General features: G+C 46.4%; 2 protein-coding genes across 5 annotated transcripts in view; both read right to left on the bottom strand.

The window, feature by feature from the left end:
• Window positions 1–267: 267 nt before the first annotated feature.
• Window positions 268–7646, bottom strand: taf5l (TAF5-like RNA polymerase II, p300/CBP-associated factor (PCAF)-associated factor). Its single transcript, XM_062544214.1, has 7 exons — window positions 7516–7646; window positions 6838–6979; window positions 6551–6655; window positions 5879–6072; window positions 4757–4988; window positions 3650–3987; window positions 268–3097 (listed from the first exon to the last, which is right to left on the bottom strand). Exons 2-7 carry the CDS (start codon window positions 6974–6976, stop codon window positions 2156–2158), a joined length of 1950 nt encoding a protein of 649 aa, XP_062400198.1. The 5' UTR covers window positions 6977–6979; window positions 7516–7646; the 3' UTR covers window positions 268–2155.
• Window positions 7647–8199: 553 nt separating this feature from the next.
• The window catches only part of LOC134089895 (kinesin light chain 1-like), a 47999-nt gene continuing 39060 nt past the window's right edge, over window positions 8200–17138 (bottom strand). For 3 of the 4 annotated variants that reach the window (XM_062544215.1, XM_062544217.1, XM_062544216.1), the window contains exons 14-16: window positions 9965–10089; window positions 9641–9701; window positions 8200–9451 (exon numbers count right to left, since the gene is read on the bottom strand). In XM_062544215.1, coding sequence (XP_062400199.1) covers window positions 9374–9451; window positions 9641–9701; window positions 9965–10089 — 264 coding nt within the window. In that variant the 3' untranslated portion in view covers window positions 8200–9373. Of the gene's footprint in view, window positions 9452–9640; window positions 9702–9964; window positions 10090–11988; window positions 15133–17138 lie in introns of those variants that run through there. The other variant, XM_062544218.1, reaches the window with a different exon arrangement.

Here is a 17138-nt window from a genome sequence, read left to right as displayed (position 1 = left end):
CTCGGTCGCTCCACGGCTGGCTGGAAGCGCACCGGTGTGAGAGTTCTGGAATGTGGCGTTCTAGTCGTGGGGCGACGCTTTGATGCCACATCTAGACATCATACCTCACATTCCATAAACATTCCACTTTTACGTTCCATAAACTATTCGTCGGTTAACACGTTAAAAGTGTTTCAAATTGTGATTTGAAGCCTAAAAACAAACAATACAACAGTATTGGACATAGATTATTTTTTTCCACCGATTGAAGAGGTACTCTTTCCAAAGTCAACAGTCATCGTTTTTTATTTTTTGTCAGTGAGGAAACGTGCCACTGCTTACACCTGTAAAAATAACATCTGATATCTACACCTGACAGCCAGATAAAGAATTGTGTCATAATAAATCAACAACAAAAATTTAAACAAAAAAATATGACATGACATTATTACAAAATATATATTTACAGTTATCAACACATACATTGACAAGAGCAATGCACTTTTTTTTGTAATACAGTAAGGACAGTTCTCATGGGGGGTTTCTGGGTCTTTCCGACACAATCTGGAGGAGCGCCACCCGGACTCAGTCCCCCATGGGTAACACTGCTGAGGTGGAGATCAGGGAGGGCGGCGACGGGGTTGTCGCTCCGAAAAAAAACCCTGAAATACCAGCATTGATCCATATCGCACCTCCCTCCCACACAGAAAAAAAAAAAAAAAAAAATCAAACAAAACAAACCAAACAGTTTTATATTGTTTCTTTTCAGTCAGTGAATGTCTACCCTGTCTGGAGAGACAGCTCCGTTGACCAGGCAGGCATGTACAGTTAGACCAGGAGGGGGGCTACCATTTTGGTTCCTTGTAGGAATACGAGACCCAATGGGTCTACACCATGGGACACATGAAACTGTATAGACTTCCGAGAGAGAGCGCTGCTGCGTATCTCGTTCTTGGCACACTGCTTAAAATGAACAGTGTTTTAGTTTGTTTTGTCATGAAAAGACATCAGTGGCCATGTTTGAGGAATACCTCTGGTAGGAGAGGAGTGTGTACAAGTTGCTATGATAATCAAATACTGACCTGTCCATCAGGCATGAGCATACTGCCCCTGCTCCCTCACAACACACCATCTATATGAGCACTGAATGACTATACACATTGCAATATCTTAAGTGCTGAGCTTGAATTTAAACTTCATCATTCAATTAGCCTAAAAGATCAGGGCTTGATGTTCTAGCAATAGAGTCTACTGCCATCACAGCTAACGAAGCTAATGAAAGTCACTTGACGGTAACTTTCTTTTTTTAATATTGTTTCCCCCCACAAAAATGAAACAAAAGAACAATACAGCGATGACCTCTACTTGAACCAGGGGAGGATAACTGTGTCTTCTTTTCAAAGATAACTGGGAAGTGAAATCAGCGGCTTAATACAACTTGAACACCACTCGCCTCCAGTCCAGTACAAAACTGGCCCATCACCCTCAAACGAGCCTTTGGCAGAGTCAGTTAGAGGTCTTTCCCGGACAAACACAAGCAAACGACCATTCTACAACCTCTTTGACTACAATAAATCAAAATAAAACAGAACTGAAAAGGTGTTGAATTTGAGTCGAGTGAGAGAGAAATCAATGTTGGCCTGTGGTCACAATGGAAAAGATCACGGACATTCTACTACTGACTCGTAGTGGAAATGCTGCCCCCTGGTGGTACTATACTGGGAACAGGTGGAGCTGAAAAACCTCTGCTTTTCACGCCCTCAGTAGACCGACTCAACCGATCCCAGGAGCTTAAAAACCTCCACTTTTCACGCCCTCAGTAGACAGATTCAGCTGAACTCAGGAGCTTAAAAACCTCCGCTTTTCACGCCCTCAGTAGACAGATTCAGCTGATCTCAGGTCAGACAGCATAAGGTCGAGGGAAAACAAGCATTACTTCACTAGTACTACTTTGCCCACATTCTTCTCCAATGGGAAAGCTTTAAGAAACAAACAAAAACAAAAACAAACGATATCCGATCCTCCCCCAAAGTCCTCCTCTAGTGACGTACATTAGCTGCATCATTCGTGGAAGGAGTGCCAGTATATATATACATATTTGGCTATTTCCTGTCTTTCTTCGTCTCAATCAGTTTCTTCTTTTTCGTTCCCTTCTTGAGTCCGACCCCAGGGGGCGCTAGAGCTCCTGCTTCTCCTGAGCCGTGCCGGTCACCATGAGCAGGTTGCAGGCCATGAACTGGACGTTGAGGATGCTGCTGGTGTCGCCCGTGTAGAGGCCCACCAGCTCGCTGCTCGAGCCGTCCGCCGCCGCTGCGGCCGCCGCCGACCCCCCGCCACCGGACGCCGCGCCTCCGCCCGTCCCCGTTCCTCCGGACGCCGCGCTGCTGCTGCCGCCGCCTCCGCCTCCGCCGGCGGCGCTGTGGCTGTTCCGGATGTCCCAGACGCGCACCGAGTTGTCGAGCGACGACGAGGCCACCAGGCTGGAGTCCGGGCTGAACGAGAGGCCCGTGACGGCGTCCGTGTGCCCGCGCAGCTCCTTGACCAGCCCGCCCGACGCCAGGTCCCACAGCCGCAGCCGCTGGTCCTCGCCGCCCGACGCCAGGTAGCGGCCGTCCGGCGAGAAGGCCAGCGCCAGCACGGGCCCGCGGTGTCCCGTGAAGAGGCGCACCGTCGCCCCCTGCTGGGCGCTCCACAGGCGCACCGTCTTGTCGGACGAGCCGGTGGCCAGGTAGGCCGAGTTGGGGTGGAAGCGGGCGCAGTCGACGTCGGCCAGGTGGCCGGCGTAGAGGCGCAGCGGGTGGGCGCGCGACGGCGTCCAGAGGCGGGCGGTGCGGTCGGCCGAGGCGCTGGCGAAGTAGAGGCCGCACGGGCTGGCCGACACGTCCCACACCGGGTAGGCGTGGCCGCGGTAGAGCGCCGCGCACGTGAAGCTCGTCAGGTCCCACAGGCGCACCGTGGCGTCCTCCGAGCACGAGAGCAGCGCCTGGCCCGGGCCCGGCCCACCGCCGCCGCCGCCGCCGCCCGACTGGCCGTCCGTCAGGAAGGCGGCGCGGTAGACCGGCCCGCAGTGGCCGCGCAGGGTCCGCATCTCGCTGCCCGACGCGTCCTCGTCGTCCGCCTGCGGTCAAGAGAACAGACACAGAGAGAGAGACACAGTTACAGACTCGAAATAGACTAATTTACTAAATGAGTGGTGACTAATGGCAATGGCTATGACTAGGCTATTAAACACAGAGGCTCAGACACAGAGAGAGACACAGTTACAGACTCGTTCAAGATGATCAATTACTATTGGGGCAACGGGCTCGATAGGGAAAACAAAAGACTAACTCACTAAATGAGTGGTGACTTATGGCAATGGCTATGACTAGGCTATTAAATCTTACATAGACAAAACACATTTAATTCAGAGGATCGATACTCATTCATTCTCACTAATAGTGGACAACAAAGCAGAGAGAAAGAAAGAGAGAGAGAAAAAAAGAGAGAGGCTAGGTCTCAAACAGCCTACTTAGTTTAAGCTTAATACTATTACTAACCATCCAATGGGCACTGCAAGAGTAAGCACTCAGTGCACACTAGACACTGAGGTAAGTATGCGGTTTGAGACACAGGCTTAGACTGACTCTAAAAGAACACAGAACTAAACGCTCTGCCGCGGGTCACTCACCTCCTCCTCGAGCAGGTCGCAGGCGAGCCGGACCTTGCTGACGTCGGCGCGGTGCGGGCCGGCCTTGAGCTTGCGCGCGCGGAGGCTCCACAGCTTGACGGCGGAGCTGTCGAAGGCGGCGGCCAGCAGGCGGCTGTCGGCCGACACCTCGGCAGCGTTGAGCTGCCGCTCCGTGTGCCGGAAGGCGTAGAAGCAGACGGTGGTCAGCGAGGGCGGGCCGTCCCGCACGCGCCGGATGGACTCCTGGAGCGCCTCGAGCGCCGCCTCGCTCTGGGGCGCCGCCGCCGGACGTCCCGTGCCGTCCTCCAGGCCGTCAGCAACCGCGTCCGGGGTGGAGCCTGGAGCGGTTAAAATAGGAGGACAACAGTTTTTAGTCTGTTCTAATTGAGAGCAAAAGAAGAAGAAGACGCTCTTTTTACAGTGCTGTATACTTTGGACCAGCCTCATATACAGAGACAGTTTCTAAAACGGATAGTTCCGGTCCTTGATTGTGATTGGCTGAATCGTGTTCGATGCTGTTGTAAATATCACAATAAACTCACACCTTGACTCCGCTTCGCGTCGTGCCTAACAACGCCCCTTAGCTGTTCGATTATACAGTATAAACCACGGCCTCTCAGGGCTTATTGCTTAAATCTACCACAGCTACAGAGACTCTGAAGTTGAATACCGCAATTTCCCTAGCTGCTGCTTATACATTGAGCCCCTCTCAGTCTTTTTATGTATTCTCCCTTCCTTCCTCGGTCCTCGCTCCCACTGATCTGTAATGGAATAGTCTATTCAGTGTTCTTTATAAATCAGTGGAAACGAGCCGGCTGACCGAGGAAGGAAGGAAGGGAGGATAGATAAAAAGATGGATGAGAAGAGCTCATAGATTTTTTTTAGAAGTTTCTTCAGCTATGAGGTTAATACACGGCGACAGTTGATATGGTTTTCCTGTGGCTTACACACAAGGTGCCTAATACACAGGAAATTACTGTAGTAACTTTTTAAAAAAGCAAAACAAACAACAACAAAAAGCAGTGACTACAAACTTATATTATAAAATCACGGCTACACAAACTCTGCATGCACTCGGACTATGCAGGCACACACACACACACACACCTGAGGTGTTGGATGCGGCGGTGTTGTTGGCGGCGCTGTTGCCGTAGAGCTGGTAGTGTGTGCGCGGCGTGGGCGTGACCTCCAGCTGCAGGTGCGTGCTGAGCACGCGGCACAGGGCGCCGTGGTCGTCGCTCTGCAGGTAGCGCAGCAGGTAGCTGTAGGCCGCGTCCGACAGGTGCACCACGTACTTGTGCTCCAGGAGCGCGCACAGCTTGGGGTGGGCCGCCACGTCCTGCAGAGAGAGAGGGGGAGAGAGAGAGAGAGGGAGGGGGGGAGAGAGAGAGAGAGAGGGAGAGAGAGAGAGAGAGAGAGAAAGACACACGTTTGACAATGTCACTCAGCCAATTCAATGTCACTCCACAAATTTGTCAGCAGCATGTTTGAATCACCTTGAATTTCCCCTTGGGGATCAATAAAGTATCTATCTATCTATCTATCTATCTATCTGTTTATCTGAAATTGCCCTTTTAGTAGGGTTGGGTATCGAGAATCGAGAATCGATGGGAACCGGGACTAGCTTTCCAATTCTCCCGGAATCGTTCAAAAGTTTAAATTTCAATTCCTAGTATCGATTCCCAGTCCGCGAACCGGAAGAAGAAGCCGCTAAACACCAACGAAGAAGGTGTTTGCATAACCGAGCTGAGGCAACAAGACGACAGTTCATAGATTTGATATTTATATTGTAGTTGAAAACAGCCCTGTGAGAAATTTATAGTAAAGTTCATAAAAAGTAAAAAGTTCATAAAACTCTTACAAGAATCGGAATCGAGAATCGTGAGGAACCGGAATCGAAGGAATCGAAATCGGAATCGGAATCGTTCAAATTCAAACGATACCCAACCCTACCTTTTAGACTACACATATCCTTATAGGACTCTGGAATCCTCTCTTCAGAGAGAGAGACACACAGACGCCTACGGAAGCCCTGAAGGGACATTTGACATCTGATGCACATGCAAAAGAGCATTGTGTGCAAGCAAAGGTTTCTGGTGCACATCAGAAACTTGAAAACAATTTGAAAACAACCCTTTACAACCAAACAACATCCTTTTAAGGGCTCCATAGATACCTGTCTGACCCAACAGGTGTGTGTGTGTGTGTGTGTGTGTGTAGCCCTCTCACCTGCGCGGTCAGCGCGCCCTTGAGCAGCTCCACGGTGGCCCTCTGCTCGGCGTCCTGCAGGAAGAGGCCGTGGAAGCGACCGTAGAAGCCGTCGGCCGCCGCCCGGAGACCGCAGCGCGCCATGTCCAGGTGCAGGTACAGGAACAGCGGGTAGAGCACGCGGCTCACCTCCTTACCCCACGACACCTCCGCCTCTGAGACACACACACACACACACACACACACACACACAGGTCAGTCATATGACCAAAAACTAGGACTACACCAATTAATTGCTACAGGCCACAAGTGATGGTCCAAAGCATTACCATCAGCAGGACACGATCAGCTAAAACTGCATGACTTACATCCGTAACTATCATTGCCATCACTTAGTGTGGCAGTCAGGAGGGGGAAGTAATGTAAACAACCAAGTCAACAGGCTCAACACCAGCAACAGGCTAGTTGTCATCAACTTGCTAAATGGCTTCTTTTGTCCATGTCTTATCAGGACAATGTGCTGTACCAAAGATACTTTAGCTTAGCTTCATCAACCGTCTCTGGTTGCGCCATACAGCGAGATCTTTTCATAGTCAACATCAACATCAACATCAACAACAACAACAACAACAACAACAACAGCTGGATTCCAGTAGAGTGGAGACGTTTCCAGGGACACTCTGCGGCACTCACCCAGGAGGAAGGTGCGTAGCTTGGAGAACTGAGTCTCGTACTGGTGAGGGTCGGCCTGGCACGGGGCGGCCGAGACTATGTTGGCACAACTGGATTCGGTCTGGACTGAGGGGGAGAACACAAGATAGTTAGATAGACGGAAAAAGTTGGACAATGTAGGAAAAGTTGGCATAGCTTCAAAGAATGTGTTCAGGGTTCCGGGGATATTAATAGGCGACCCATCTTTGACAAGTAAGATAGACAAAGATGGGACATAATAGACAAACTAATTTGTTTCTAATTCTAACCATTGAGGTTGGCAGCCATCTCCTCGGCGGTTTGTGAGAGCTTGGCAATCTTCAGGTTGCCCTCCGAATCCACATACTGCCGCCTTTTCAGGTACTGGGTCACGGCGTACTGAATCTGTTCGGTCCGTACTCGCTTCATACCCTGAGAAAGAGAAACAAAAATATTATGCAGGGATGTCTAGGACAGTAGCGGCCTGAGGACGTCAACTTAACCAACTTATCTCTACTGTTACTGCGTATTAACTAGTCATTAACGTTACATTACATACCAATTTAATTGGTGCATGCAATCACTTTCGTGTCTCTGCTTGTCGATAATTGCAGGTCAGATATGTCCAGTTTCTCTGCACAGTTTCACTGACAGACAGCAGAACGACAAGCAGCCGACGCTAAAAACGTCATTCTACCTTTGGTAGCTACAGCTAATGGGCTCGTGTTTAATAAGATGACTTGTATACACCGGCCCTTATAACCCGTACAAAATAGCAATACAAAGCAGAAACACAAGAGTGTAGACCAGCTATAACATGTAACGTTAGCTGCAAAATATTGAAGCAACAAAGTGATTCAGCGGTATTTGTTAACAAACTAAGTCAGCTAGCTAGCATTAGCTTGAGATTTTAGCGGGATTCAGCCAACACTGCAGTTCGATTGAGGATGTTTAGCACTGGAACTTACTGCATATCGTTTTTCTCCTCCTCCTTGTAAAGATAATGTCGTACATTCAATATGATAGACTTACTGCGGTGAAATTTTCACCTAAAGTCACCTGTAGTAAGGGTAAACCATTTCTGACCTGCCAATGGAAGGTCTGAAAACTACTTCCGGGTGAAAAAAAAAAATCAACAAAGGCACGGCATACAACTTCGTGGGTCACTGTTCTTGCCCGATAACCTAGCAGCTACACTGGCTTTAAATTAATGAAGCATATTTACATTAAAATGCAATTTTGAAGAAAACAACATTTTGCCATTTTAGAGGGTGCAAATGAGTTTCAAGCTTTTACTTTGAAACAACAACTGCCATAGCCTGCTTGGTAGGCCTATGTAGTTTTGATGAGCAGCCAGGAGTGAGTGAGACAACTTTAAATATTTACCAAACAATTTTTCAAGAGGAATAATGATTGCCTTTTTTTCCTTCCCCCCCCCTTTATTGTACATTGATTTCATATTTCATTTATGTGTATTTTCTTCTGAGCTTGTTTCATTTTATATCTCCTGTTGAGCATCGTTTAATCTCTACTGGAAGCTCTACTGTAGCTGTGATACTGTATATCTTTGTATTTTCACATTGTTTCAATTAAATGGATTCAAAATATGAGGAATATGAGGAAATTCTGAAAGAACAAATTACAGCAAACAATTATGTTTTAAAACATATATATTTTTATTATACAATCTTCATCAATAGTTGTTTTAAATGAGCAAAGTCATTAGTCATTGTGAACCTTAAAAGCATTCAAGAGAGCATTTGCACACATTTTAAAACATTATTTATCAGCAGATGACATTAAATTCCACCTGTGCATGGATTTGAGACAATACATATTACGGGAAAGAACAGAGTGGCATAGAAACATTCATTGCCGTAGCCTGAGTGAAAATAATCTTTTCACTTGATAAATGCTCTCATGATAGGCTCATTCCTATACAGAAAACATGACTGTGCCGAAATCAAGTCCTTAATTTAAAAAGCATTGCACTTCCAATAAACTCATTCTATACAGATAGGTAGGCTGGACCCGTGTCTGGTTAACAACAACAACAACAACAAAAACTGTCATGTCATCATCGATGTACAAATTACAAGAGGAAATAATTCAATTTTGTGATAAAAAAAACCCCACACCACATGATGTGACCATAACTACTAGGTCACAGTCTCAGACACACCCCCTGATTGTATGTGAAATACCATAGCAGCAGCACTAATGTGTTGAGATTGGCTGATACCTTCATAAGATCAGTCTGTGCAACACAATTAAAATAAAAAGAATAGTACAATGCACCAGTGTTTATATAGCTCATCAAACATCCCAATCTTAATGGGAGGTAATGTGGTTCAAAAGTGGCGAATAAAACAACACATTGTTCCAAAATGAAATGTGTGTGTGTGTGTGTGTGTGTGTGTGTGTGTGTGTGTGTGTGTGTGTGTGTGTGTGCAGAGCATATGGACACCTATGTAGCAAACAGGCTATGTGAAGCCAAATGATTACCTGAGTGGACACACACAGTATAGTTGCTGGACATGATGTAATAGGACGTAATTATAATGTCTTGTGGTGGCAGACACATGTAGTCAGGGCTGTCCCAGTGTGATGTACCGTAGAGATGCAGTGTACTGTATGCACAGCTTTGAACATTGCGGCCGGTCATAGGCCTACGCGTGGAGAAGACATTTGTAGTTGCTTTGTAATTACCGTCATGATTTCTTTGGTAAATATAAAGCTAAGAAAAGAAAAATGTAGTGGTCATTATTCTCTCTCTCTCTCTGTTTGTTTGTTTTATGTGTGTGTGTGTGTGTGAGAGAGAGATGATCATTTTCCTGTGTATAGGTCCACATGGCTGGAACTCAGGCCTCTGCTGTCCCTCAGCCTCCGGCCGGTTTGTGGAGCCTAAGAGAGGGAGAGAGAGAAAGAGAGATAGAGATTTTAACAATCACATGTGTGGATACTATTGGAAGTCTGAAATGACAAAGCTAGGTGCTTCGTTTGACAACCACCAGTAACAACAGCAACATGTCAAACGTAAGCTATACCGGAGCTACGCCACTGTGCATGGTGACCACTAGAGGGCGCTTTTACCTGAAACGATTCGGAGTCATCTCTGCTGTTCAGGTAGTTCAGTGAAGCGGCTCTCTTCATACTGACATACAAAAAATAAACAGAGAGAGAAAGAGAGAGAGAGAGAGAGAATTATACAATAGGTTTGATGTTTTTTTTTTTGCAGAAATCTTGTGTCTGCTGTGTGTGTGTGTTTCTGTACTGTGTGTCTGGACTGTGTGTGTCTTATGACTAATGCCACTGACATTGTGTTGGTATTTGGCTAGCACATATGATTCCTTTTGCTAGGCTGTGTTGGGCTGGGCTGTGGTGTGTCTGTGCTGTGTGTCTGTGCTGGTGACTTACTTTGGGTTGCGGGGCTCAGGGGGGATGTTCCCCTGCAGTTTCTTCACCAGCATCTCACTGCTCCTGCGCAACACGTCCCTCAGCTTACCCAGGGAACCACTCCGCACCATGGCGCCACTGCCATCCTACACACACACACACACGCACGCACGCACGCACGCACGCACGCACGCACGCACGCACGCACACACACACATGCACACAAAATCAAAATCAATAAACACACGCACACATGTGCCTGCCCGCCCACTCACTCACACTCTCACACACACACACACACACACACACTCACACATCAAAATAAATAAACACCCACCCAAATATAGTATATAGAACATAACACACAAATGAAAGCTATGAAAATCTACCTCTGAGTCTATTAATCTTGTTGATACGTACATACAGTAGTTGTTGTTGCTGGCCAGATTGTGCAGTACCATGTTTCCCCAGCAGGGTGCAGTAGAAGTCAGGTTGTTTACATATGGGCTTCTATTAGTTTCTTCATCACTCTATTGTGTGTGTTCATGGGCACCTATTTTATTAATCTCCCTCAAGGTCATAACTCTGTACTGCGGGTACAAATTACATTTATACACCTACATACACACACACACACACACACACATTTGCACACGCACACACACACATACGTGATGTTTTATGCATGGTCCCTATCTATTTCCTCCGATTCCTCATGCATACAAATTCAGTATGCATGTGTACTACTGGTATGTCTGTAGCACACTCAAAACAATACCCATTTATCTCCGATGGCAACAGTGGAATACATTTCCTCCACTAACTCATTAATTCACTAAATTTAGTCGCAAATCTCATTTGCGGCTGCCAATCCCCAATTAGGAATGAGTGTTCTCTCTGGCACCTTCTCGTGGTGTATAGCAGCCGCTGGCACGGCGACTGAGATCAGTCTTCACTGCGTTAATGCTCACATTGGCCAATTAAGGATTAGAATGTAAACACTGTTCCAGAATCAGAGCTTCCGTGGATGCCTGAGGGACACCCAACATGAGTCCAGAAGACTAGGAGAGGAAACACACGTGTAGCTTTAGGAAGAAACTAGGTCAGCTTCTATCTGTGTGTGTGTGTGTGTGTGTGTGTGTGTGTGTGTGTGTGTGTGTGTGTAAGCACTGAGGTAAACAATCATCCATCGTCACCTTGAGATCAGATCAAATTTAGTCACCATGACAATACATTTTGCTTGGCCTCACACAATGATGGCATCTTGATGGAACAGTGAAGGTGTGATGTTTATTTCCCCTCTACAATATTCCTGTGAGTTATTTGCATTTTAAAGCGTTTGGTTCCGGATTGTGTGCTATGCCTCTCAAAACAAGACACATGCAGTGTACTGGGAGATTCAATTTGTGTCGTCTTGAAGTGTTTCACACAGTACAAAAACAACAGCTTGAGAGATAGAGAGAGCGAGAGAGAGAGAGAGAGAGAGAGAGAGAGAGAGAGAGAGAGAGAGAGAGAGAGAGAGACAGACAGACAGGGAGACAGAGAGAGATGGAGAGAGAGTGTGTGTGAGGGAATGAGAGAGAGAGAGTGAGAGATAGATAAAGAGATAGAGAATAGAGAGAGCGGGAGAGAGAGAGGGAGAGAAAGAGAGAGAGAGAGAGACAGACAGACAGAGACAGATGGAGAGAGAGAGTGTGTGAGAGAGTGAGAGATAGAGAGATAGAGAAAAGAGATAGAGAAGTGACATGTTTCATAGTGTTCACACCGACATACTGTGTTAAATTCAATCACATCGGGTGAGTTTAGGCACAACACTCGTTGTGTTACTTTTGACACATCCACTGCATTAAAGATTTAGAGACAATCACTACAATGCATGTGTTACTTTTAATGACTTTTAAAGATTTTTTTGAGACAGTGAAAGAGAGAAAGGGAGGGAGGGAGGGAATGTCACGTCTCGGCATCAGACAGGAGACAGAGGGGAGGGCCAAGAAAAGAGTGGGATGAAACACAAAAAGAGAAAAAGAGAGTGTGTGTGAGCGAGAGAGAGAGAGAGAAAGATGGAGAGAAAAGGAGAAGGAGAAGGCTTCTAATGGCTTGGGGACGTGGCGGGCCAAAAAAAGAGAGGATGCTGGGACTCTGGGAGAGAGCAAAGGACTGATGGAGAGATAAAGATCAAGAGAAATAAGGAAAGAGCTGCGAGACCACATTGTGTTTTATATTTCACGTTGTGTGTGTGTGTGTGTGTGTATGTGTGTGTGTGTGTGTGTGAGAAAGAGGGAAAGAAAGACATATTCATGACACTGTAGACAGTGCTGCTTTATACACTACATGCACTACTAATCTTGCGTATGTGACGGTCACGTCTCTAGAGCTTTATGTGTCCTGAGCACTTATTCCCTCCTTGTGTGCGCAGAAGAGGACTGAACTGCACTGCACACAACACACAGCCTTGGACCAGAGGAGCGGGTCTCATAGCACCGTTAAAATACTCAAGTGCTGACACGTATGTACTCACATCACATGTGAGTGAGGTTGTGGTGTTTTAAAATAAATAATTTTAAAAAATCAACCAATATTCAGTGTTTACAGTTACACACACACTCACACACACACACACACACACACACACACACAGACACACAGACTTGAATTAAACATCTTCAGTGAGATTGTGCTGTTTCGAAACAAATAAAAATAAAATAAAATAAAATTCACCCAAAATTCAGAGTGTGAATGTTTTTTTTTTTTTTTTTTTTAATAAGTTGGGTGTTTTTGGCAGGCCAGCCAGCAGTTCTATTGTAAAAGGAACAAGTGCCCTGTTGGCTATACTGTAAGCTGTTACAATGGGAAGTCCTCAGAGAGCTTTAGAACCGCTTATTCCTCAGCACGCGCTTTCTCTTTGAGAACACAATGAATGAATTTTACTCACCAGAGCTGAATGAGCCGACAGTTTATTTATTTGTTTATTTATTCATTTTGTTACAGTTCTTGCCCTTTAAATCCTTGGTACAACAAAGCCCTCCATATTGAAATATGATTGGTAGTTGAGGAGTTTCAAAAGCTGTTTGTAAGCGAGTGTGTGTGTGTGTGTGTGTGTGTGTGTGTGAGAGAGAGAGAGAGAGAGAGAAACACAGAGAGAATCACTTTGAATAGCTCGTTAGTATTACTAGTTATTATCTACGACCTTTGACCCTCAATAATGAAATATAGCGTAAAGCCTGTGAGATGCTGCTTATCTTGGCAACAATCAGAACCGGTCACCCAACTGTCAATCTGTCTAACACACTTAACGTTCTGGTTTTGGAAAACTGAATTGATTAGGTCTGTCAAAGAAAATAATACTGAAACAAAAATAAAAAAAAAGTTTCTGTAAACAACAATCAGGGGACTATTTTGCTAGTCCCTGAACTCTTCCTTATTCCGTCTCACGCAAACATAAACGATGACCTCTCCTCGTCTGCCTTTATTGCACAAACATCACTCTATAGCCGGACCCATAGAGGAGAGGGATCTCTCCCGTGGAACTCGACTGTGATCTATGCTAGTCTAAGAACCCTAACAGATACGACATGCTCAATCTAACATTCTACCGCTACATCCAGAACTTTGTTCCGTAAAAGTTCCCTGTTGCGCAAGTGCCCATGGCTTACTGAGAACGCGTCACATGACATAGACCAATAGACCAATACTATTCAATACATTATACTTGTTACGTTTACACTAGGACTGTTTTAGAATATAATATAGACACATATTGTATTCAATAGCAAAACTATAATGACAATAACAATAATAATAATAATAATAATAATAAAAAGCACTGTTAATACTGTTAACCCAAAATAACAGATAAAATTATAGGCACCTAGGTAGTTGTTTCCTGTTCAGAATTATTTGTGGACATTAAATTAAAAAGATAAACCACTGGAAAACATCAAAACAAAAACATCAACAAACTGCCTGCAGCAAAATCTCAAGAGTATGAGTGTGTGAAAACAGACCAGTTAAAGTGGTCCTCTCATGATCCCCGCAAAAGTGATTTTGACACGGAAAAATGTGGCCATCTTACAGTTAAAAGTAGTAGTAGCTTTTTGTTGTCAATCATTCAAGAGGCTTCCCAACATGCAATAGAGACTATTGATCTGATTCTACGGGTAAGTTTACCAAAATACAATGCTCGTCATTATCCCTATGCATTGCATGCACATTGTGAGAGTTTTCAGCAAAAAAAAAAAAACATGAAGACAATGTGTATAAAGCGCATAGGATTATTTGCCAAAACACACCCATTTTTTTTGTTTTGTTTTTTTATCGTACCCTTATAAAACCTTTGGAATGCAAACCTAACGATTCTTGACAACAAAAGTCTACACTCAAATTCGCAACGCAAACACAACACAAAATTATGTAATACAAAAAAACAAACATATTTGAACATAAGGCTTGAACCAGGTTACTATTACACAATTATGTACACACGATCTGCTCCGGGGGACAAGGGTGTCGTTGATATATTAGGTCACTGCTAGTGGTTGGCTTGCGTGATTGGACATGCACCTCACACGGACAGGTGTGATCCAACATCACATCACACGGCGTTATAGAGCAATCGGGAATGTGCCATTACAGTCATGATGCAGGTACAGTAGGGGAGGCAGAGAGAGAGAGAGAGAGAGAGAGAGAGAGAGAGAGGAAATACAGAAACAGAGGGAGGAATAGAGAAAGAGAGAGATAAAGAGACAGAGAGAGAAAGAGGAAATTCAGAAACAGAGGGATGAATAGAGAAAGAGAGAGGGAGAGAGAGAGAGAGCAGGTTATACAAAGAGGAGGAGAAGAATCAAGCAGGAAGGTGAAACAGACAGAAGCTCCTGCATGGCCCCACCCCACATGTTCAGATCAGACAGGCAGACGCGAGCAGCGCAAGCTGGGAGCTGCAGACACTCCTCTCCTCCTCTCCTCTCCTCTCTTTCCCATCTTTGGAGCTCTCGGAGACGTGCGGATGTCCAGACGGAAGGGCGGCGTCGGAGGAGGAGGAGGAGGAGGAAGGAGGCCGAAGGAGGGCGGAGAAGACACACGGATACGACACACATCATCCCTTTTGATTGGACTGGCGTGATTGAAGTTTGATTTGATTGGTGGTGGACAGGAAGGGAGAGAAAGGGGGGGGGGGCTGCATTGGCTTATGCCTAATGCAGAGAGAGAGAGCGAGAGAGAAATGAAGGGATAGAAAGACAGAGAAATGGGAGATAGGGAGGGAGAGAGAGAAGGAGAGAAAGACAGAGAAAGAGAACAAATGAATCACACATCAAACAGTGCAAGGAAATCAACACAATGCATTACCGGCAGATCAATGACACAACACAAAGGCCAGTCACTCACACACACACACACACACACACACACACACACAAACACACCCCTGCACCAAGCAGTCACTCACACACACACACTCCCCCAACATCAAGCAGTAACACACACGCATGCACGAAGCACAAACGCACACAACCCCCCAACACCAAGCAGTAACTCACACACACACACACACACACACACACACACACACACACACACACACACACACACACACACACACACACACACACACACACACACACACACACACACACACACACACACACACACACACACACACACACACACACACACACACACACACACACAGACACACACACACACACACAGCCCGACATCAAGCAGTCCTTCCTGAGGGACTAGCCTGCTGTGCTGCACTAATGGTCTCATTGATTAACCCCAGACTCATTAGCGGAGCAGGGGCCATTGCTGCTCTCTCTACGAGGCCTCACTGAGCATCTTTGTTTATACACGGGCTCCATTTTCTTCTCGTTTGCAGCTTTTGTGGAAAATGCACAAATGTTTATGGCCGACTTTGCCATTGTATGGCGTACGGCGCTGCATCTTGAAGTGTAAACATCACATTGATTTTAAAGTTCAATGTTGAATGGAGCCTCTTACAAGAAAAAGTAACAAAGGCCCCTCTGTTTAGAAAAGGATATGAAAACAAAAGCCTTTTATTAATAAACATGGCCAGTGGATTAAAAGCGTATGGACCTATACGCTGTGACCATAGAATGTGGCCTTCTTCATGTCTGTAGATTAAGATTAAGTTTCCGTCTTTTGTCACATACTGGCCTTCTTCAAGTCTATAGATAAAGATTATATGGCTTTTATTACATACTTAAGTTTAAATTTACGTTTCTGGCTTTTGTTACATACTGTCTTTCTTCACGTCTATAGATTAAGATTAAGTTTGAATTTACGTTTCTGGCTTTTGTCACATACTGGCCGTCTTCACGTCTGTAGATTAAGATTAAGTTTCCTGCATTTGTTACACACTGGCCTTCTCCATGTCTACAGATGGAGTGTCTGACTAACACATGGGGCTCCACCGAAGCCGTCCTGGCCTTCTCCATGTCTTGGTCTTGTGAGTGAGTGCGTGGAGCGCGAGGCTGCAGTGGACATGACGGACGAGTGTGGAGCGCGAGGCTGCAGTGGACATGACGGACGAGGGCAGTGCGAGGCTGCAGTGGACATGACGGACGAGGGCAGTCGAGGCTGCAGTGGACATGACGGACGAGGGCAGTGCGTGGCTGCAGTGGACATGACGGACGAGGGCAGTGCGTGGCTGCAGTGGACATGACGGACGAGTGTGGAGCGCGAGGCTGCAGTGGACATGACGGACGAGGGCAGTGCGTGGCTGCAGTGGACATGACGGACGAGGGCAGTGCGTGGCTGCAGTGGACATGACGGACGAGGGCAGTGCGTGGCTGCAGTGGACATGACAGACGAGTGTGGAGCGCGAGGCTGCAGTGGACATGACGGACGAGGGCAGTGCGAGGCTGCAGTGGACATGACGGACGAGGGCAGTGCGTGGCTGCAGTGGACATGACGGACGAGGGCAGTGCGTGGCTGCAGTGGACATGACGGACGAGGGCAGTGCGTGGCTGCAGTGGACATGACGGACGAGGGCAGTCGGGGCTGCAGTGGACATGACGGACGAGGGCAGTGCGTGGCTGCAGTGGACATGACGGACGAGGGCAGTCGGGGCTGCAGTGGACATGACGGACAAGGGCAGTGCGTGGCTGCGCTGTTCTGGCAGCTGCTGTTTGCTATTTACAGTGCAGGGGGCCACGCCCTGTCTCCACGGAGACCA

Source organism: Sardina pilchardus, chromosome 1 (assembly GCF_963854185.1).
Source record: "Sardina pilchardus chromosome 1, fSarPil1.1, whole genome shotgun sequence".
NCBI classification, from domain to species: domain Eukaryota; kingdom Metazoa; phylum Chordata; class Actinopteri; order Clupeiformes; family Clupeidae; genus Sardina; species Sardina pilchardus.
The sequence above is the reverse complement of the archived record's forward strand: the minus strand, read 5'-3'. Positions and strand labels throughout refer to the sequence as shown.